At 47.6% G+C, this 23,091-nt stretch overlaps 1 protein-coding gene across 1 annotated transcript; it reads left to right on the top strand.

The window, feature by feature from the left end:
* The first annotated feature begins 7,712 nt into the window (after positions 1–7,712).
* On the top strand, positions 7,713–22,287 carry PEBP1 (phosphatidylethanolamine binding protein 1). Its single transcript, XM_036741387.1, has 4 exons — positions 7,713–7,995; positions 17,276–17,385; positions 18,667–18,767; positions 21,316–22,287. The coding sequence occupies exons 1-4, from the start codon at positions 7,861–7,863 to the stop codon at positions 21,531–21,533; spliced, it is 564 nt and encodes a 187-aa protein (XP_036597282.1). The 5' UTR covers positions 7,713–7,860; the 3' UTR covers positions 21,534–22,287.
* Positions 22,288–23,091: the final 804 nt, after the last annotated feature.

The following is a 23,091-nucleotide window of genomic DNA, read 5'->3' as shown; positions in this document are numbered from 1 at the left end:
GCCCAGTAATATAGTATCTTACTGGAAAGACTGTAATGGGTGACTCCCTTTTATTCAAGTGCTGTGAATAGAAATGTCTCTGGCCAGTGACTGTTAGGAATTGGGGAGTGGGCCTATGGGTTGGAAAGGAGCAGGAGTGGGAATGGGAGGTTGTGTATCCAGCTGTGTATGTGTGGGGGAGTGTATCTAGCATCTGGTGGGAAATGAGCAATGTGGGCTAGGGAGGGGCCAGAAGGAAAGGTATCTCCCAAAACTGTTTCTGTTGGGCTTTCAGGAGTCCACTGGATTGTGGGCTGGACAAGTAAAGGGGAAGGTTCCTGGCAGGATCCTCATAGCTTTTGCATTCTAGCTCTAATTTTGTATGCTCTGTAGTCTAAAATCTCTCCCAATTCTGACATCCCATGTTCTAAGGACCTTTCCAGATCCGCCATTTTCTATTCTAAGGCCCCATCCATCCTTCAGAGTCTATGTTCTAAGGCCCCTCCCAGCTCTAACTTTTCTTGTTCTAAGGCCCTTCCCAGTCCTGACATCCCCTGTTCTGAGGCCCCTCCCAGCTCTGACATCCCTTGTTCTGAGGCCCCTTCCAGCCCTGACATCCCCTGTTCTGAGGCCCCTCCCAGCTCTGACATCCCTTGTTCTGAGGCCCCTCCCAGCTCTGACTTTCCCTGTTCTGAGGCCCTTCCCTCAGCTCTATAGTTTTACAAACTGTGAGCTAGATAAATCAATGTTCATGTTAGCCATGCTTTGGAACTTGGTATGTCACGTTTCAAAATCTGTTTCATGGTTATTTAGCAATATTCCAAAGGCCTCCTGCTTGCTGGTACCATTCCAATGATTATGTAAGAAATGTAGATGTTTACCAGTCCTCTGAATCGGTCAGACTTGGTTTCAAAATCTGTTTCATGGTTACTTAGCAATATTACAAAGGCCTCCTGCTTGCTGGTACCATTCCAATGATTATGTAAGAAATGTAGATGTTTTCCAGTCCTCTGAATCGGTCAGACTTGAGGTCCGAGTCTTTCACCTCCTTAATTGCTCAGTCATCTAATCAAACACTACACAAGGCATAGGTGTGGGTAGAAGAGTCTGCCATTGTCCTGGAAGAAATGATGATCCAGCCAGGAAGAAAGAACAACTGTACACATATAACCTATGATCCAAGGTGACCCTCCTCCATCCCCCAAGCTCTCGACTAACACAGGCTGGGTCCAATTGGGAGAAGCCACCCTAAAGGGTCATATTCGCTTTAGCTTATTCTGATACACCCACTCAGATATCACTTAGACAAATTTCCAAATATGGCTTACATGTACATTATATCTATGGAATGTTCCAGTGTTCATACAAGAACAAAAGATAATTGCGTAGAGTGTGGCCTTTATTTCAAGCCACAGAAAATGCAAAAGATGAGAAAGATTCACAGAAACCTATAAACAAATATAGGAAACACATGAAGCTTCCACAGTAGTCCACAAGCAATAAACACAATTATTTGCCACCTCTGGTGCACTCCACTTTTTCATTAGGATTCTAGAGTCCTTTCAAGTCAGTGCCACCTCATGATTTGGTCTCTAATTGGAGATTATGTCTCTAATTGGACATTCTAAGGAAGGCCTACTCTTCCACAGTACCCCCAAGAATTGTAATGCCTCTCTGTGATTTAGCCTTTCCTAAATGGGACAAACACTTTGGGGCAGCTGGAGGGACGGGGCTTCTTTCCATCAAGCCACTGGTGTCCAAAGAACTCATAGCAATATCAAGGAGCAGGGTTCAGACCTCCTCTTCCTCCAGGTCCTGGCTTTAATCCACCAGCTACAGGGACCATAGGGACAATCCTGTTCTCTCTCCAAGAGGCATGCTGCCTTTTTCTGTAGAGAACGTCAGATCCTCAAACTCTTGAACTTGAGGTTACTTTTGAGTTTGCTGCTGCCTGAGAAATCTCCCTCCATTGGGGGATGAGAAGGGAGAAGGGTAAGTCAATAATTTAGGACAGAGAGAAATAGCAAAAATCAGGGATTGGTTTGCTGAATCGCTGCCAGGTTTTATCAGGTCCGACCAGGAAATATTTTGATCCTGGGAAGTATGTTTGTGGAGTGGAGAGTGAGATGGGGGAATTGGAATATGAAGCCTGGATCCTTGGGGAGGTCATAGTCTCTTTTGACTTTCTGGGAGCAAATGCTAACTTGGGCCTTTGATGAATACTACTGATATAGGGACCGTATAATATATGGACTGTTGGATAAGGATGGTTTCTTCTAGCTCTCGAATTCTCTCTTCTAAGGCTCCTCAAGCTCTGACATTCCCTGGTCTCAAGCCCCTCCCAACTCTGCCATTCCCTGTTCCAAGGCCCCTCCTAGACCTGATATCCCCTCTTCTAAGGCCCCTCCCAGCTCTACATTGGTCTGAGATAGCATTTACTAATGATAGATGCTGGCCATCAGATCTAACCTCTGTAGTCTTCCTGATTTACTCCAACAGTGTTAAAAATATCACCTCCACTGATACATGGTTTTGCATCTCTCAAAAGCCACTAAATTAACAATCTGAATGAAAGCTCTGATTGGACCACCCCACTCCTGAGAATGTTCTGTGATTTCTTATTGCCTTTGGGATAAAAATAAAAACACCACAGCCTGGCATTTAAGCCACAGTCTGGCATTTAAGCCTGTCGGTCACTTGGCTTATGCCTACCCTACTAGACTGATTTAATATTATTCCTCGTCAGAGCACAGAAGTGTTTCTGTGAGGATTTTTTTGTATATGGTGGAAAAGTTTGCCTGTTGGAGAAGAGGACTTCTTACTATTATTCCTTTGGTCTTCTACTTTTGAATGTGGACTTCTCCTGTCTTGTCTAGCCTCTCCCCTTTCCTTCAACTAGCATGACCTACTCTCTAGTAGATATTTTTAGCCCCACCATACAGAAGATTTTTTTTTTGGTTCATATGTGCAGAACAGTGGAATTAATGAGCCTTGTGGCCACCAAAGCAAAACATAGCCCCTACGAGATAGCCAAATTGCTTTTTTGAAAGCTCCTGTTTCTTTTAGATTAGGAGAGAAGAAAAAAGACCAAATCCATACATTCTTTAAATTTGGGAAATTTACGAAATATAAAAACAAGATTCTCTTTCATATAGTTCAGGAGCCCCCATCTACATTGGAAAAATGTCGACAGAGAGTGTCCATGCTCTCTGTCCCATCTATTCTCTGCACAAGATGCCAACTGCTTTTCCTTCCTCTTTTGTAACTCTTTACTCACAATGAAGCATACAAACTAGAGCAGTGATGATGGAGTAAATTTTTATCTAGAGTAAATTGAGAGTAGTAATGAAAATGGATAGTGTAAATGAACTTTGAAGAACAGAAAAAAAATGTGTATTTAATATAAGCTGTCTCTGCTAGTGAGAAAATGTGGAGAAGAGACACACAAGTACCCCTGTCTGGTGTAGGCCTAGGGCAAGGAAGTGTTTCAGTAACTATTAAATCTATTTCTTTAGGCCCATTCTGCCCCAACTGACCAAGGTGGGAAGAGGTAGCTCCAAAGAGCCCTCAGTAGCAGCTCGGTTCTGGCTGCTGCTTTCTATACCTCTTGAATTATCATCTCTCAGATTAGGTGCCCCAAATCTCTCTTCTCTTCTCTCCCTTGTTTATGAGATCTCCTTCCAGAACAAGAGGAAGCAAAGAGATATCATCATCCCTTTAAGACTCATTCAGTTCTTAGATCTCCCAGAGACACATGTAGCCAAGTGCTCAATTTTCTCTGGCCTTAGAAAACTGCCTTCAGGGCTCTTCTAAGAGGAACACTATGTTCTGGCCAGACAGGACTTGTAACTGCTCCTACAATTCCACACTCCATCTTTTGCCTCCATGCACATTGTCTTCCATGGCTGGAATATACTGCCCATGCTCCCTTCTCAAGTCTGCCTTTTAATTCCTTCTCTTCCTCCAAGAAGGTACTAGTGTCTATTAAGCTTCTTTTCAGCCCCCACCCCTTGTTAGTACTCTCCTCACCCCAAACCTTGAATTTGTTTATGTACTTACGGTTTCCCCATATTAGATTATAAGCTCCCTGAACGCAAGGACAGCTTTTCTTTTTTCTTCTTTTGGTCTTTGTATCCTCAGAGCCTTATGGCAGGCACTTGATAAATGTTGGTTTAGTTGAATTTAATTTAATTGACTCCTCAGCCTACCAAGAGCCTCATATGCAGTATGCAGTTCCATGACATTATATAGAGCAGGAGTTCTTGACCTTTTTTTTTTTTTTTGCATGTCATGGCCCTCTTTGGCAATCTGGTAATGCCAGAGTCATGTTTTTAAATACATAAAATAAAAACACCTAAGATTGCAAAAGAAATAAAATGCCTATATCTATCTTTCTATCTGTCTATATAAGTTTTTGGACTCCAAGTTAAGGACCGCTGCTATCTATCTTCGCCCCCCCCTCTCTCTTCTCTCTCTCTCTCTCTCTCTCTCTCTCTCTCTCTCTATATATATATATATATATATATGTATATATATTCTTACTTCTGTCTACCTAGCTGTGCATCTATGTATCTTTTTTCTCTGTCTTGTTTAGTCTATTTCTCTCTTTCTCTTTCTTTCTGTCTAGTCTCTCTTTTTTTGTCTTTATCTCTCTCTCTCTCCCTCTCTCTGACTACCTATCTAGCTATGTAACTATCTTTCTCTCTGTGTGTCTAACCCAGTTTATCTCTATCTCTTAAAAACACACTGTAAATGGACAGTTGAGGGGGTCTCAAAATTGCACAGGAAAAGCAGAGTGAGCTGGATTGTGTTTAGGAAATTGCAAAGTTTTCTTAATGAGTCCGAGTTTTATCCTGGAACAATTAAAAAACAACAACAACATTCTTCCAGATTATTATGTCTGTGATCCAGGGAACACTACCATCTCTGAAGAACCCAAGTTGAGGATCACCCAAAGGGTAAATGGAGGACAAACGCATGCTGGGCACAAGCAGCCACAAGACATTACAAATCAGGAACTGTGGAGGGCAGGATGGGTAGAGTAAAGGATGCTAGCTGTGTGGCCTTGGACAACTCACTCATGGATTCTCTGCCTCTGTTTCCCAATTTTTAGAAGGAGGATAATGAGCTTCTATCTCAGAGGGTTGCTATGAGGTTCTAACAAGATGATACATGTAAAGTGCTTTGCAAATATCGAAGAAATATGATGTATTACTACCACCACCACTACTACTACTACTACTACTAGCAGCAATTAGACTCCTGCTTAATAAATACATGTTAATTGATTCTTTGTGATGGCTCACCAAATTCACAGCCTCCATGTATCTCTCTGCTTCCCAATATTCCCTTTAGAAAGGGGGTGCTGGAGCCAGCTCTAACTGGCTTGGGAGAGCTGATTGTTAAATTTTCAGTGTGTGCATTTATACCTTAGAAATGGGGAATGGCTCTAAATTCAGGGTTTGATTTTTTTTTTTGATTGCCTAGACTTAACAAAGTGCTAATAATGTGGATTAATCTTAAAAGTGCACGTGCATGATTTTTTTTTCTCCAGTGAATCTCATTATTATGTTTATCTGCACACACCTCTATTACTCTATAAACATTACTTGACCTCCACAGGAGTGTAGCAGAAGGCTCAGAAAATGAAGTCATCACCAGACTGGAAGTCTGGCTAATTAATAATGATAATAATAATAAAGATAGCTGCATTTATATAGCATTTTAACGTTTACTTTGTAAGGTTTGTTTTATATCCTTATCTCTCTTGACCTTACAATACCCCCTGCCTGTTAATTGCTGCTTTTCTTGCTGAATCCTCTGCCCAGGACCAGTGTCCTTGGGCCAGAGCAAAGTCTTCCTGGCAGGGAGTGGAGTTAATCACCGAAGATATATCTCTATGAGAAAGTGAACTTAGAGCAGGCTGTGTTTATAGGGAATTGGCTCCTATCTGTTCTCCCTCCCTCCCACCTCTCGCCATCCCCCCCTGCAGAGACCTTCACCCCCAACTCACCTGGCATATTGGCCAACAGGTGCCTGCCAAGTCAGGGCTATGAAGCACCAGGGGGCATTTTTTTTTTTGCAGCCAGGGGCTACAGTGCATTAAAAAAATGAAGCTGTCATTTATTTAGTACCTACTTTGGGCAGAGAAGCAGCAATGGGGTCCCTTACCACTTGAAACTTGTGACCCAGTAGGGGAATGAGATACCAAAAGAGATCATAGATTCAGAACTGGAAGAGACTTTAGAGATCATCTAATCCAACCCTCTAATTTTACAAAGAAGAGAACTGAAGCTCGGTGGAATGTTGTATCTGGTCCAAGGGCACCCAGAAAGTGAGTGGCAAAGCTGGGATTTCAACCCAAGTCATCTCACATCAAATTCAATACTTTTCCACTACGTGATTTTGCCTCTTAATTTTTTCCTTTCCAGGACTGAATCTCCTTTTCTTCCTTCCCCATCATCTCTGATGTTATTGGTGTAGGGATGCCTTTATTAATAAAGGAAAGCTTCAAGTCCAGCCTTGGACACTTATTAGCTGTGTGACCTTGGGCAAATCGTTTTATCTCTGTCTGCCTCAGTTTCTTCGACTTTAAAAATGGGCATGATAATAGCATCTACCTCCTAAGGATTTTGGAACATCAAAGGAGACAATATTTGTGAAATTCTTAGCATGGTAAGGGGCACATTTTGTCACTCAGCTGCGTCTGACTTTTCATGACCCTAGGGACCTGTCCGTGGCATTTTCTTGTCAAAGATACTGGAGTCGTTTGCCATTTCCTTCTCCAGTGGATTAAGGCAACAAAGGCTAAGTGACTTATCCAAGGTCACATTTCGCAGGCGGTATTGGAACTCAGGTTTTCCTGACCATGACTAGTACTCTATCCATTGCCCACCTAGCCTCCTCTATCTGCAGGGCACATAGTACGTGCTTAATCCAACCTTCCTTCCGTTCCTTCCTTCCTTCCACTTCTGGCACAACCTGTACATATAGTAAAACAAATCGACTTATTGCCTGTATCAGGTAACGTATGGATCATTTTTTTCAATGTTTGTTCATGCAAGTAAGTTCATGATTAAAAGAAAAATTTAAAAACAAAGGGGGTGGGCCAAATTGTAGAGGGCTTTGAAATATCAGGCAAAAAGGGCTTGCCTTTTCCTGGGTAAGTCACTGCAGGGAGCCATTGAAGTTTTGGGAGCAGGGTAGTGGTATGCCCCGATCTGTATAGAAACAAGCTTAGTTTTGGCAGCGCGCTGAAGAAGAGAGTGGAAGGAATATTCTGGAGCAGGGAGAGAAGTAGGGCTTGATTGCTACAGCACCAATCAGATGCAAAGAAAAGCTTGCACCAGGGCGTAGCTCCGGGCAGCGAATATCTGCGGCAGGGCATGCAAACTAAGGTGAACAGCAAACTGGCCCTGCTTTAGGACCCATATTTATTTTTAAATCATGCCAGGCTCTGCCCAGTCTCGGATTCATTGGCTACTGTGGCACTGCAAGAAGGCCAAGATGGGTACAGAACTAACCTGAGAAGACCGGAAAGGAAAGGAAAGAGGGCGGGACTGACCGGACCTGCTTGCCGGTCTAGCCCAATTAGAGAACAGAAAGGGAAGGCGGGACCGGCTTCTGATTGGGTAGCCCGAGGGAGAGGCGTGGCCCACCGCGCGCTCGACCTTGAGTTCGCGGGGAACGGTTGGTCGGCTAGCCCAATCATAGAGCAGAAAGGCGAATGTACCGGTTTCTGATTGGGCATCTTGGGATAGGGGCGTGGTCCGGCTCGCGCTCTGGTCCAGGTCCCTGCGCCTCGCGACGCATTCCTGTCCCGTTGCTCGTGCCTTTTTCTGTTGGAGCTGCGTCTGCTGTAGCCGCCCCCTCCTGTAAGCCATGCCGGTGGACCTGAGCCTGTGGACCGGGCCCTTGAGCCTGCGGGAGGTGGAGGAGAAGCCGCAGCACCCTCTCAGCGTCAAGTACGCTGACTGCGAGATCCTCGAGCTGGGCCAAGTGCTGACGCCCACGCAGGTACCAGGCCCAGCCTGTGGCCCTGGGCTGGGGGCGGGGAGGGAGGGATGGAGGCCTAGGGGCTCTGCTGGGGTGAGGAGAGACGGAAGGGCCGGCGGCCGTGCCTCGGTGCGCCCCGGCTCCCAGGCTGGAGGCTCTCATGCTGCAGAATCTGCAGGGCGAGTGCGGCCTGCGCTGCCCTGCGGCCCACCTCCCCATCTTACAGACGGGGAAACTGAGGCCGGGGAGGTCGTAGGATTCTAGACCTAGAACTGCTGGCCGGCCCACCCCCTCTTCTTACGGACGGGGAAACCGAGGCCAGGGAGGTCGTAGGGCGGTAGAAGTGGAGCTGGTAGGGATCCCTCCTCCCTACAGTCGTCAGTTTCTACTGGTCAGTTCTAACAATTGTCCAGACGCCTTCATGAAATGACTGAGGTCCGGGTCCAGGAAGGGAAAACCACAGGGCTTAGGATCAGAGATTTAGGGGTGGAAGGGACCCTCCAAGGGCACGAGTCCAAGCCTCGTCATTTCACAGATGAGGGCACCTGCCTAGAGTCCCCCCTTTTACCTGGGGCCCCCTCCTGGGCAGCTGAAAGGAGGACTCGGGCCTTGGGTCCTGCTCAGTGAATTCGGATGTCCCTTGGATCCCTTGGGGGGGGGGTGGGACCCTAACTGTGCCTAGGATCATGGGATCAAAGACTCAGAGCTGGCCGTTAAGCCCAGCCTTCGGGGTACACCGAAGTCTAGAGGGGTGCCTTAGCTAAGGTCATCCAGTTAAAGAGCTGCCGACCTGGGATTTGAACTCAGGTCCTCAGACTCCTCTGTAGCCAATCTTTGTGCTGGACCATACTGCCTCTGGAAAGGGGGGCAAGAGAAAGAGGAGGGGGAAGGAGGAGCAGCCCTGCATTTTTTTCTATTTTTGTCTGGCTCAGAAATCGTCCTTCATGTTTGTCTTTGCATTACTTAACAGGGTTCCTGGCACACTTTGGCGCTTAATAAATGCTTGGTTTGGGTCTTCGAGGACGAGGGAGTGGTAACTAGGCAAGGTCCTAGACCAAAGGCCCAAAAGCAGCTGGGACCACCAAGGCAGGAGATTCTCCTTCTGTTATTCCAGGAAGAAGAAAACATTCCCTCTGATAATGTAGAAGCTCCTTCAGGCAGGGGCTTTTGTCTTGTCTGCTATTCCACTGGTAGAGGAAGTACCCTCTGGCAGTGTAGGCAGCCTCCTCTTCTACAGTTTTGCATGGAGCCCTAAGAAGCCAGACTCACACAGCTGGTTTTTGTCAGAGGTTGGACTTGAACCCAGTCTTCCTGGCTCCTAGGTTGGCTTTCTAGCCACTGACTATTGTAGTACTCTGCAGGTGGGTCTGCCTGTTTCAGGTCCCTCCCTACTCCTTCCATTGAATTTCCTAAAGCACAGGTCTGATCATGTCACACCCCCTCAATAAAGTCCGGTGACTTCCTATTGATGGGGTGCTTGGGTGCTTGTGCTTGAATCCTAATTCTGACATCATATTTCTCCTTAGCTTCTGCTAGGGTGCCTGTGCCTGGACCCCAATTCCAAAATCATATCCAGTTCTAAAATCACATCTCTCCCTAGCCTCAAAACACTGTCCCTAGCAGTTTCTCTCTAGCAAAGCAGGGCAGCATGCCCTGGCAAAACACTTATCTCTCCTCCTGATACTGCGGCCAGCTGTACCTATAGAATTTATTGGTCTGACTCCCTGTGTGTGAACTGGCCATGTACTGGGTCATAAAGATATTTAGTACCCACTGGCTGAACATGTACATGCTAGACTGAGACATATGTATACTCCCTTACATTGATCTTGTTTAACAAGACATTTGATGGAAGCAACCTGGATGTTTCCAGTCGGCCCTGACCGTTAGTTGACTTAGTGACCTTTCAAGGCAAAAACCACACCTCCAAGTTGCCCCACCCCTTGGGCTGTTTTGCAGTGAACACTGGGTAGGATACCTGTGCAGTAGATACAAAAAGTACATATTCCTTTAAGAACTGACTACCCCTTCACCACTCGATAATCCCACCCCAAAACATCTAACTGACATGTTTCACCCAAAAATCTTTCCTTGCATCCCTGTGAGGTTGCAGGTTCCCTAAGAACTCTTGCCCACTGTAAAGCATAATAAATCTTTGCCACCTTGACTTAAAGAATGCTTGGGATTGTGAATTCATTGCAGACGGCCCCCAACCCTCTCCAGTACTCGGGTCCTTGAGGGGTATTCCCCCTCAACCACCCTGTGTGGAAACTCCAGTCTTGGGGGTTCCTGGACCTTGGCTACCTCAACCCTCAACACTAGTCACCTGTAGGAGCAAATACCAGATACTCTGTTTGGCATTCAAAGCCCTTCATAACTAAATGCCTCCTGCCTCATACCTTACTCCCCAGTATATGATACCAGCCTCCTCCATTTCGTGGCTCTGGGCATTCTCTCCAACTGTCCTCCATGCCTCGAATGCTCTTCCTCCTCTCCCTACTCCAGGCTGCCCTGCTTCTTTTGGCTCTCAGCTAAAATCCCACCTTCTACAGGAAGCCTTTCCCAATCCATTTTTATTTTTTTTAGATAAGTTTTTATTGATGTCTTCTATTGCTTACATCACCGTAGTGATCCCAAGTGTTCATCCCCCTTCCAGAGAATCATTACATAAAATAAAAATATCCCCATTTCTCGGCAACGATGGCCAGTTCCTATTTTGTTGATATATATTTATGAGGATATTTTTCCCCTGAGGACTTTAGCTGCATCCTAGAAATTTTGGTATGGTGTGTTATCATTATCACTTTCTCTTACATAGTTATAGTTATTGTTTCTGTAATCTGTTCTTTGACCCACTCTCCATTTGAGGCTCTGTCTTTTGTTTGTGGTTCCTGAACCAGTTATTATTCTTATTGCACTATGTTCCATAAAGTTCCATATAGTGCTGAGAAATATGTATATTTTGTTGTCCCATGTAGACAAGAGTTAAGACTGATTCTATGAAGAATAATATGGAGATGAGAGAGACCAGACGAATCAGAGAATGAGGGTGTAGAGTAGACGGAGAAGGAGGACAGATAATAGAGAATGAGAGAAATCCCTTTTGGAAAGAGACACAAATGATGAAAATTGTAAACCTCAAGAACAGACCTAGTTGAGGGGAAGGAGAGGAAGGAGGAATCTATGACGGAGAGGAAAAAGGGGGAGAAGAATTATATAACCAGATAAAAGCAGGAGAGAAAAAGGAACTAAGAAGAAAAACTCTAAAAGGAAAGAGGGTAACAAACTAGAGGAGGAGATCGCGGTCTGGGGAAGAGAGCCAGGGGGCACAGGGCCATCAGAAAAAGTCTTAATGCTGGTTTCTCCAAGGATTTGTACAGTTCCATATTCCCTCTACCCCTGCCTCCCCCCCCCCCTTAAAATCTGCTAGATTTATCCAGAACTGAGAGGGGGGTATTAAAGTGTCGTGCCACTGTGGCGTTACTATCTGTGTCTTTTGTAGCTCTGATGTTTCTTTTATGAATTTGGGTGCTAAGGCATTTGGAGAATATATTTTATTATTGACATTGGTTTGTTTTCTGTGGTTCCTTTCAGCATAATATAGTTTCCTTGTTTATCCCTTTTTATTTTTTGGATGTTTTTGCTTTATCAGATAGCATAATGGCAACTCTTGCTTTTTTGGATTCACTTAAATTTTTTTCCATCATCTCAGTTTTATATTGCGTATGTCTTTGTTTTTTAATGTGTTTGTTTTAAGCAACAAATTGTAGGGTTTTGTCTTTTTTTGTGTGTGTGCGTGCGTGCGTGCGTGCGTGCGTGCGTGTGTGTGTGTGTGTGTATGTGTGTGTGTTTTGGCAGGGCAGTTGGGGTTAAGTGACTTGCCCAAGGTCACACAGCTAGTATGTGTGTCAAGTGTCTGAGATTGGATTTGAACTCAGGTCCTCATGACTCCAGGGCTGGTGCTCTATCACTGCGCCACCTAGCTGCCCGTAGGGTTTTGTTTTCTTATCTAATCATTCACTCTCATTTTATTGGATTTTTTAATCCATTCACATTGAAAGTTATGAGAGGTTTATTACTTTTCCACCAAGTTATGATTTTTCCCCCTCTTCTTCTATCCCCCTGTAAAAATAGGATTATGTTCCTTGAGTTACTTTAATCTTTTTTTTTTTTTTTTAAGGTGGCCCTGTTCCCACTGGCTCTCTTCTCCTAGCCCTCGTCTCCTCCTCTTTCTCTTTAGAGTTTTGATTATTAGTTCTGTTTTCTCTCCTGCTTTTATCTGGTTATATAATTCTTCTCCCCTTTTTTCCTCTCAGTCAAATAGATTCCTCCTTCTTCTCCCTTTCAGCCAGGTCTATTCATGAGTTTTTAAAATTGCATTATTTGTGTCCCTTTCCAAAAGGGCTTCCTTTCACTCTCTTCATTATCCATCTTTCTTTTCTGTCTCCTCTACACTCTCATTCTCTGATTCATGACTCCTATAGTCACGTGGTCTCTCTCTTTTCTCTGTTCTTCACACAGTCAAAACTGCCAAGATGTCCATTCCAGGCTCTCCCTTCTAGGCACTTTCTGCCCTATGGATTCCCCTTTTTCACTGTGCCCCATTTTCAGCAAACACCAATTAACTGCAGGTGTCAGAGAGAACACTGCCCCCATGATAGGGACCCTCCCTCATCACTTCCCTGAATATGCAGCCCCCTACTCATCTATACCTTCTCTTCCTGACCTGTTTTCTCCATTTGTCTGGAAATCTCCTGTGTTTATGCTCTCCCACTCCTACAGGTGCCAGTTGTCCCCATGGGTTCCAACTTCCCCTTTCCAGAGATAGGGGAATAGATTTTTCAAGCACCAGATCTCCCTGGGCCTCACCTTGCAAGGTCCTTAACTCCTTTCACAGACCATCTCTTTGGAGCTTTTGTCAGTGGAACCCAATCCCACAACCAAAGCAAGGCCTCCTTCTCCCCTCCCCCTTTTTTCAGTCTTTCCCCTTTCTCTTCCCCTACTTTCATGGAGGCTCTTCTCTTTCTGAGACCACAAGGCCATCTTCCCCTCATTGCTGGTCCCCAGTACAAAATGCATATCTCTACCCCCCCCCACCTTTTCAGGTACCCTGCCATATTTTAATGAAGTGTTGCCAGATTCTGTCGATAATGCCCCATGCCCACCTCTTCACTGTTAGCTGCAAAGGACGTCCCCTTTCTCCCATGTCCTTGTGTACTGATCTCTCTGCTGTCACTCTGTTGCTGTCCTTGGCTGTTGCATTTAATCACTCACTCCTGCATTTTTATTGTTTGGGGTGATTGAGAAGCAAATTGTCTCTTCAGTTCTGGTTTGCCTTCAAAAAAAGTTTCAAATGCCTCATTATTGAATGTCCATTCCCCCCCCCCCCCCCCCATTTTTGGTTAAGATAAAATTTGCTGAGTAGGTCACTCTGAGTTGCATCCTGACCTCCCATTGCTGTTGGGAACACATTATTCCATTCCCTCCTACGTTTTCTGGTGGGTGCAGATAGTCTTATGTTGTTCAAAATTCCTTTTCTCTGTAGTTGAAGGTCTTTTTTTCTGATCATGTATCCAATTTTTTTTTTCTGAATTAAATTGTTAAATTTAACCACTATATGTGTTTAAGTTTGCATCCTTGGTTTTTTAATTTTTTTCTGGAGGTGATTTGTGAATTCTTTCAATTAATATTTCCTTTTCTCTGTTTAGAAGTTCTGGGAAGTCTTTGTATTATTTCTTGCATTACAGTGTGAAGGTTTTTTTGTCCAGTCATGTTTTTCCAGGAGACCTATGTTCCTTAGCTTGTCTCTGTGTGTTCTGTCTTAGAGAACTCATTTCACCTCCATAGTGAGCGTATTCTCTTTTTTGCTTCTCTTGTTCTAGGTTGTTCTTCACTTCTGTGTATCTGCATTCTCGATCTCTTGTCTTTTCCCTCTTTTTTCTTTGGTGAGGTTTGACTTTGCAGATTCCAGGTTTTCTGTTCAGCTCATTATTTTTGCTGTGCAGAACATCGGTTCTGCTCTCATAATTCTCATTTCTCTTTGGAACCACTCAGGGACAACATGTTGTGGTTCCATGTTTTCCTTACATTCCACAGGGTCCTCTGTCTCATTAAGGATTGGATCATTTTCCTTTGTTTGGCAATATTTATTCATAGCTTCCTGAATTCTTTTACTAGATCTAGAGGCCATATTTCCTTCTGTTGCTAATGTTTTCCCTATTGATTTCTCTGCTTATATTCTAGGTCTTTTGAGTTTTCTTCTTCCTGAGGTCTGGTAATTTTAATCCCCCCCCCCAATTTTTCCCTATTTACTTCTGATGATGGTTTTCTTGGGGGCTGGCTCTTAATGCATCAAAGCCTTCTCCTGTGCTGGGAAATTCATGGTTCACTGGCCTGGGTCTCTGCTCTGAGTGACTTGTAGGTGGTCAGAACTGGCCCCCAGCTGGATCTGGTGCTCTTCCCTCAGGCTTAGTGGAGTGCTGATTCCCCCTTTCATGACACATAGTGTCCTGTCCCTCTTCCTCTGTTTAGTTCAAAGAGCTGCCAAGCTGGTGCCACGGGGTTGGCCACCCTGGCGCCAGTGCTGGCAATAAAGAACTTTGCAGCGCTGGTGCTATGTGGTTTTGGTCCCCATCAGGCTTTTGGCCCTCAAGGCCTGCTGCGCTGGCTGTCTGTAGCTACCTGAGCAACCATGATGCTGGAGAGAGGGAGGGGGGATGGGGGCATGGAGGCATGGGATTTGGTTTTGTTGCAAGCCCCAGTAGGAGTCCTTGGTCTGCTAGTGCAGCCTGGCTGAGGGTAGTGTAGGAGGTAGGGAAGGGGTGCTGAGTAGGCTCAGGGTAAGTGAGCATCAGCTCATGGGGTTTTTTAAACCTTTAGGATTCTGAGTATCCTAAATCATTGAGACAGGTGAAGTTGCTTTTATCTTTGGTGCATAATTTCTGTTCTGGAGGTTGGAGAGGTTGTGGGAATCAGGAAATGTCTGCTCCACCATCTTGTTGTTCGCAGGACCTGGAAGTCATCCCAGTCCTTCTTAATTTTGATACCTTTCCTCCCTTGGTTATCTATCGTGTGTGTGTGTGTACACGTACATGTACATAGTTGTCTATATGTTATCTCCCCTGTTGGAGTGTAAGATTATTGAAGGCAGGAATTTTCTTTTTTGTATTTGTATACAGGGGTTAATAAATGTCTGTTGACTTACTGTCCAGTGCCTGTAACAAATGCTTGTTGGTTGATCCCCGATCAAGTCAAGGACACAGAGCCATAGGCACCAGCACTTAGCATAGTGCCTGGCATGTTGTAGGCTCTGAATAAATGTTTATTGACTGACTTTTCTCAGCAGTTCCCTTGTTCCCTGGAAGGGCTTGACCCCAATTTAAAACCAATGTATGTATGTGTGTGTGTGTGTCTGTGAGCATATAGATAGAGGGATATAGATAGTTAGAGCTATAGACAGATTCATTTATGTTCTTTTCAAAAGCAGAGTTTATGCTCTTGAATTCCGTGCCCCTGGTGACTTGCTGTCTCTGAGCGAGTGGACGGAGACCAGAATGAGATGTCTTTTCCAGAAGTAGGTGAGCAGGGTCTGAATTATGGGATTCAGAGCTGGAAGGAAGGCCTCTCAGAAACCCTCTGGTCTCACCTCCTGCCCCCCCCCCCACACGTGAGGAAACTGAGGTCTAGTGGAGGGGAGGGGTTTCACTGAGGTCACCCCAGTAAACGGGAGCACCTGGATTCCAACCCACACCATCAGATTCCACGTCCTTGCAGTGGCCCAGGTAAAGGTTGCTGGTGGGGATGTGTTTTGGCAGCAGTTTTAATATTCTGCTAAACAGCTTGGGCCAGTTTTGCTGCCTCCCCTTCTTCCCTCCCCTGCTGAGAAAGAGAGAAATCATAGCCTCATGACATTTCCTGCCCCTTCTTGCCTGGGCTGGGCAGCAGTGCCTGGCTCCTGTCCACTGTCCACCGTGTGGCTGCTCCTGGACAATGAAATAAATCCTTTTGTGGGCTGGGGGGCAGGATAGAGTTCTTGAGACCTATGCTTCAGCAGCAGCAGCGCCAGTGTTCTTGCTTCTACTCCTAACAGAGTACCAGGGCCCAAAGCCTAGAGGGCATCAGGGCAGTGGCCTGTAGGTCTGGCCCGTAGGCTGACAGGTGGCCAGTCAGTGGCCTTGGTGTCTGTCTGGGCTTCATTTCTCGCTCTCCTGCTTCACTGGTGTGACTTTGGGAGAATCCTTTGACCTAAATTTTAGTGGTGCTCTCTGTGTAATGGGTGTGAATAGCTAGTATTTCTGTAGTGCTTTGGGTTTGCAAAGCACATTACCTGTGATTCTCACAAGAGCCTTAGGAGGCAGGGACTCTTTTTACTCTCACTTTACGAATGAGGAAACTGAGACAGACAGTCTAAGTGACATGCCCAGGATCATTCAGTGCTAGGAGTCAGAGGTAGAATTTGAACTCAGCACTTCTTGATTTCAAGTCTCGTGACTTTGACACCACGCTGCTAAGGCCACCCAGTTTTAAGGATGGAGATGAGGCCATGTGTAGGCTGGGCCAGAGGCCCATTTCTGTTCCCCATAACCTCATAGGGTTATCGTGAAGGAAGTATATTACAAACTGTAAAGTGCTGTAGGAATAGCCGTTACCATCTTTCCCACGGGCTCCTGGAGCTGTCCTGGGAAGGTTCCTTGGGCCGTCTATTCCAGTTCCCCATTTTCTCCCCCCTCAGAACTTGTGGGCGGCCTTGTGGTCCAGATAGTGTTCTCAGGGTCCACAGCTGGAGTCTGGGCTGGAATGTGTCAGTGATTTCTCTGCACCTCAGTTTCCTTCTCTGTAAGATGGCCAAAATACTGAGATTCCCCTGCCTCCCGGGGTGCCCTAGAAATGTGAGCTGCTCTGAATAGGCATTTACTAAGCGCCTACTGGGTGCTGAGGTGCAAAGGTCAGTGAAGCAGCCCCTACCCTCAAGGAGCTTCCATTGTGTTGATGGGAGCAGTAGGGGGAAAAGCCAGCCAGAGGAGAGGCCTCTCTGGTTCTCCGGCCCACTGCACAGATTCTGATGTTCTGCCAGGATCTTTGGTGAAGTAGTGTTCCTGCTCTGGGGAAGGCCACACGGAGAACAGGCTGTTAGGAGTTCAGAGGGCTGTCTGACGTCAGCCGGGAACATGCCCTGATTTCATGTTCCCACTGTGGGGGATCCCCACAGCGCCAGAGAACGCACACCAAAAGCTCAGTTGTCTTCTATCCGCCCCCCCCCCCCCACTACCTCCCAGCCAACCAGCTGGTCCTTTCCCTGCAGGTGAAGGGCCGTCCGGTCAGCATTGGATGGCAGGGCTGCGACTCCTCCAAGCTCTACACTCTGGTCCTCACAGACCCAGATGCTCCCAGCAGGAAGGACCCCAAATTCCGGTGAGTTGGAGGAAGGTGGGGGTGCATGTGCTAATCCTGACAGCCGCTTCCCCAGCCCCAGGCTGCACACGCGCAGGGGGTGGCTTGACTTTGAGCACAGGATGGTCCTGTCTGAACATCCCTTAGGAACAAGATGGTGGCGATGTTCTAGCATGTCATGTGCCATCCCAGAGATGCAGACGAGGCTGGGCTGGGAGTCAGGAGGATCTGGCGGGGTGACCCCGCCTGGGCAGGTCACTTAAGGTCTCTTAGCTTCTTCATCTGTCAATTGGGAATAATGCTACAGCTGCCTCCTGGGCCTGTTGTGAGGCCTGTGTCATGAGAATGTATGCGAAGAGCTCAGAGCTTCATCTTGAGGTTTGTCACCTGCTTTCTCCACAACCAGCTCTTGGGAATGTCGATATCCCCTTTTTACAGATGTGGAAGCTGAGGCTCAGAGAGTAAAGTGACTTGTCCGTCGTTATTCCTGGAATGGGATGCACAGGACCCCAGAGCTAGCGCTGGCACAGAGCTCAGAGGCCACTGACTCCCATCACTGTGTTTAATTTTGATTTTTGAACACAAAACCACCTATCTCTGACTCTCAGCTGGCTTTTTTGAAAACATAATAATCACCGTGTTGCCTTTAGAACCGTCCATTTGTCCAGTTTCCTTTCGCTCCCCTTTCCTCTTACCCTAAATCTTTCCCAGAAATCCCTTATAACAAGTAAGCCTAGTCCAGCCTGAGCGTTCCACACGTGACATTGTCCAGCCGCCTTAGAGAGGACTATAGCATCAGCTTGAGGGACATGGGGCTGGCCAGACTGAGAGTTGGTCTTTCCCGTAGGGCCCTGCAACTCCGGCCTCCTCTCTGGGCAGCTTCGGGTCCTGCTGCAGGCCATGGGCTGCTCCAGGAGAGTCGTCATGGGTTCAGATCCCTCCTCACTCACTCCCCCTGTGACTTGTGACCCTTTGACTCCCCAAACCTCAGTTTTGTCATCTCTAAGATGCGGGGTTCAGAGTAGGTGTCCTCTTATGTCCCTTCCAGCTCTAGGATCCTGTGACCCAGAAAGGCCCCCAGGGAAGGAAATGGCTGATGAACCTCAAAGGTGCCCACTCAAGACTTTAGGCTTTGAATCTGGCAGTGGCCTTATCCACAGGCTCCCCCTCCAGCCGGCTTCTCAGTAACATGGCATGGCAGAACCTCTCCTGGGTCTGGAGCTTCTGAAGGCTGGAGTGGGAGTGTCTGGTGGTTGTGGATGAGAGTGTCCTCTGGGTTTTGACTGTCTCTTTTCACCTCAGGGAGTGGCACCACTTCTTGGTGGTCAACATGAAAGGCAGTGATATCAGCAGCGGCGAGGTGCTCTCGGATTATGTGGGCTCCGGCCCACCCAAGGGAACAGGTGAGTCAGCAGCTAAGTCTGGAGCTGCTTCTGGCCCTGAGCAGATGCATGCACTCCGGCCTCCAACTGCAAATGGCTCTGAATGCACTCTGGTGTTTATTTACAGGCATGGATGAGCTCGGAGGGGCCTAGAACGGGGGATGTGAGGGCTGGGAGGGGCCTCAGGACAGAGGACGTCAGGGCTGGGAGGGGCCTCAGGACAGGGGACATCAGATGTGATACCAGGAATTGGCTCAGAGTTGTAGATGAGGTGCACGTCTTCATTCGTGAAGAGAGTTTACACGCTGCCAGTTCTGTGCAATGTAGTCTTGGAGGAAGCCTTCCTGGGGCCTCTGAGCCCTGGGTCATGGTAGAATATCGGGGTTTGCCTGTGTCCATTTGCCCAGCAGCCTCCTTTCTCTAAGGGGCCTTGAAGGAAGCCCTGGCTTCTAGCCTCTTCCTGCAGACCTCCCCTGAGTGGGGCTCATCATGTGGCATTCCTTCTGCAGCCTGGCACTGCGGAAGGAGAGCAGAGCCGGCTTAGGCGTCAGAGGACCTTGGTTCAGATCGGTCACTCAGCAAACCTTTATTAAGGCCTGCTTTGTGCCATGCACTAAATGGAGTAGTAGGGAGACCAAGACAGAATGAAAATTGAGGAGTGCCTCATGGCACATTGATGGACATGCCAGATAACTAGACGGTGCTGTGTGCGTGCGTGTGTGCATTTGTGTGTAGGGTGTAGGCCAGGCTGTTCCTCCTCCTGCACCAACCCCCCATCCCTCACCATGCCCAGCTCCAGGCCTGGCTTAGCCTGCAGGTTCAGCCTCACCCCTCCCTCCCTCCTTTCATACCTGATGAAACGAGCCCAGAGATGCTTCCTGGGCAGGTTACCTGTGCCATGCCTCGGTCTCTTCATTTGTAAAATGGAGATAAGATTTACATGAAAAGGGGCTGTCAGAGAACGTGTTAGGAAGTGACAGCTCAGTCACAGAGGGACATTAAGTCATAAAGCTGGCTGAAGAATGTCAGGTTTTTCCTGCTGCTTCAGTCATCCTTGATGATGAGACCCGTCTCCCCACCCCGCTCCCCACCTCCCCCTGAAGGCCCTGGCTCTGAGCCCCCTCAGCCGCCAGGCCTGGCCACTCTCCTCTGGCACCGTGTTGGTTTGTCTGTGTGCGGAGCAGGTGCCCAGGCTCAGGCAGGGAGGTGTGGTGAGCTGGGCAGGGGTCCTGTAGAGCAGCTGGTGGGGGCTGGCCACCAATGGTCTGACCTAAGCGAAGCCAGAGCCTTGCTCCTGCTGTTTCCCCATCTGTGACCTCCACTTTTCAGCTGCTGCCAAAAAGTCCCAGAGGTGCTGATGTTTCCTGTTGGGTGCTTCAGCCAAGGTCACACAGGCAGTGAGCATCTGAGGCAGGATTTGAACCCAGGTCCTCTGTGCAGCCAGTGTTTCAAGCGCTTTGGTGGGTGGGTCAGGGGATCCCATTGGTATTGAAGATGACCCTTGACTAGAAGAGCTCCCAGAGTCCGAGATGCTCTAGCTCATGGCTAGGGGTGCTTATTGATAGAGAGAGTCATAATGCTGGCTGACATTATTAAAGCAGTTAGTATGTGCCAGTGCTGTGGCTCACCTGTGCTAAGCGCTTTCAATTATCATCTCATTTGGCTTAACCTGGGCTCTAAGAGTCCTTTACCCCCCAGCCCTTCCTGGGGTCTGGGGGGGATTTCTGGTAATCCATGAACTTGGGTAGAAAAAAATGACATCCTTATTTAAGAAGAATAAGTTTCCTTTGTAGTCCAGTGCATTTTTTATATTCATTTTAAAACCTGTTTCTGAAAAGGGAGTCTCTCCCTGGGCTTCTCTAGGACACACCCAAGGTGAAGAGCCCTTGTTCTGGGGTAGAGGTCCAGGACTCAGGGCCTGCCACTCACAGGGCCTGAACAAGAAGAAAGTGTGGGGGTGGGGCATCTGCAGGTTGCTGCTTTCCCCCATGGAGCCGGCTAGTCTGGAGAGCAGAGGGGCTGCCTGACTGACTTCAGGAAGGGCTCCTTCCTGAGCAACCACTGACACATGTTTGCCTGGCGCAGCTGTGGTGGCAGAGAGGAGAGGGCACATCTCCCCGGGATCTATTAATTTCTCTCTTGCAGTTATAAAACTAGGTGGTTTCATTACAGAGGGAGCCACAGGAGAAGAGCCATTCTCACAAGTAGGAGTTGTGCTCTAATTAAAAAACCTGCCAACCCACTTTTTGCAGAACTTGGACGCTCCTTGTGCTGTGCTGGGCATGACCCTGGGAGGGACCCTGGCAGAGCAGAGAGTGTTCGTTAGCAGGGTCAGGAGGGGGCTCACTTCTGGCTGCTCTGAAGCTGGGCCGGGCCAGTTAGAACAGGGCTCCCCCAAGCCTTAAGTCAGCTCAGACTTGCTCTCATATCTCCCACATCCACAAGTGGGGGAGGCAGAATTGCTAAGGGAAGGATGGGAAAATATCAGGATGGGTCTGCAGGCCCCATGGGTGGCATTGTATTTGGTGCTGCCAGCTGTGCCCACATCTGCCCTCTGCCTTTCCCCCAGGTCTTCACCGCTATGTGTGGCTGGTTTATGAGCAGAATGGGCCACTCAAATGCGACGAACGTGTCCTGAGCAACCGTTCCGGGGACCACCGGGGCAAATTCAAGGTGGCTGCCTTCCGTGGCAAGTACAAGCTCGGGTCCCCAGTCGCTGGTACGTGCTACCAGGCTGAATGGGACGATTATGTGCCCCGGCTCTACGAGCAGCTGGCCGGGAAGTAGGCACTGTCATCACGTGACCCCTCCCCAGGCAGTGGCCATGTGAACAAGCACCCCTCCCTCTTATTCTCACAGGTTTGACTTGTTCAGTCCCCAACTTGCATGGAGTCTTTTCCTTCTGATGGGGGGAGGGGTCCCTGGGTGGAGGATATGGGAACTTGCTGGCTTGGGTGGGGAGGGGAATCAAGATGTTAGTAAAAGTCATGATTTGATTCCTAGCGTCCTAGTGGAGAAATAAAAATAGTCTGTAAAGATGCTGATAGCTGAGCAGAGACAGAACGTTATTGAGATCCTTCGCCTTTGTTAAATCTTTGTGCCTCCCGTCCTCGCTGTAACCTCCTTTTCTTCTGATGAGTTAGTGGACGGAAACTGAATCTGGAGGGCCCGAGATCCTGTTTAATGGAAAATTGGGGTTCTTGGCCAGTGCTTCCTCATTTAAAAAGATTTAAACTGATTTAACCAGGCTTTGGTCCCTTATTTCATTGAGAAGCAGCTTGGGGGGTCCACTTGTGTCATTTGCAGCTGGAAAGGCAGCGGTGGCTTTACCCAAACTCCCATTCCCTTCCCCATCGCCCCAGTTGAGAAGTGTGCATGGCTGGGTGAGGCCACCTTTTTGGGTTAGAAATGTTTGCTGTGCTCACATTTTGGTGTTAAATCTGCTGTAGGTCTTCGTTGCAAGGGAAGCAAGACCTGACTTAACAACATTTGTGTTTAGTTCTGCTGTTTGCTTATTGTTCAATTAAAAAATGAAATAACTTGGCTGCCTCCTGATTCTTTTTTAACCCCACACAAAGTGGTGCTGCAGGCAGGGGACGTGTGATCCTTGTGGAATGGCTTTCTGTTATGTGGAGGGAGTTTCCCATAATTCTTTGCAGGTAGCTAGAAAAGCAGATTCTCAGGGGAAGAAGTGTGGGTACTGGGTTTGGGACCTGGGTAAACCCTGACTTTGGTGTGTCCTCCTGTTGTGACCCTGGACAAGTCACTGAACTCATTGTTCTTGTCTGAGGAGGGAGTTGGATTAGGGGGCCTCTGCTACCCCGAACCCCGTTGATCCAGCATCCTCATTTTACACCAAGGCTGAGACAGGTGTGCTGGCTTAGTGACGGGCCTGGCAAGACTCTCATGATGAGGTTCTAAGTCCCCAGAGGAGCTGGGTTCACATCCCAGCTCTGGCTAGGACCCTGGTCTGCGGGGCCCTGGGCAGGTCACTTCCCTGGGCCTCAACATCCTCTTCTGCAAAATGAGAGGTGGGCCGAGATGGTCTGACCTTCCCCTCCATCTCCCCCCACCCCCCGGCCCCCCGCTGAAGAACACAGCTTCTTTAACTTCAGAGGTCAAGTCCAACAGATGGAACCTGAGGTCTAAGGTCATACTGTCTATTCCATTGTGGAGCTAGCACCTAAACCCCAAGCCTTTCTTACTAGGGCCATCCTTCACTCCCCAAGCATTTATTGAGTGACTGTGGTGTACCAGGCACTGCTGTTCTCATGGGACCATCAAAAAAAAGGAGAAACAGTCTTCTGCCCTCTAGGGACTTACATTCACTATGCAGAAAGGACAA

This window comes from Trichosurus vulpecula, chromosome 1 (assembly GCF_011100635.1).
Source record: "Trichosurus vulpecula isolate mTriVul1 chromosome 1, mTriVul1.pri, whole genome shotgun sequence".
Classification (NCBI taxonomy): domain Eukaryota; kingdom Metazoa; phylum Chordata; class Mammalia; order Diprotodontia; family Phalangeridae; genus Trichosurus; species Trichosurus vulpecula.
Note: the sequence above shows the minus strand (reverse complement) of the source record. Positions and strands in the feature narration are given on the sequence as shown.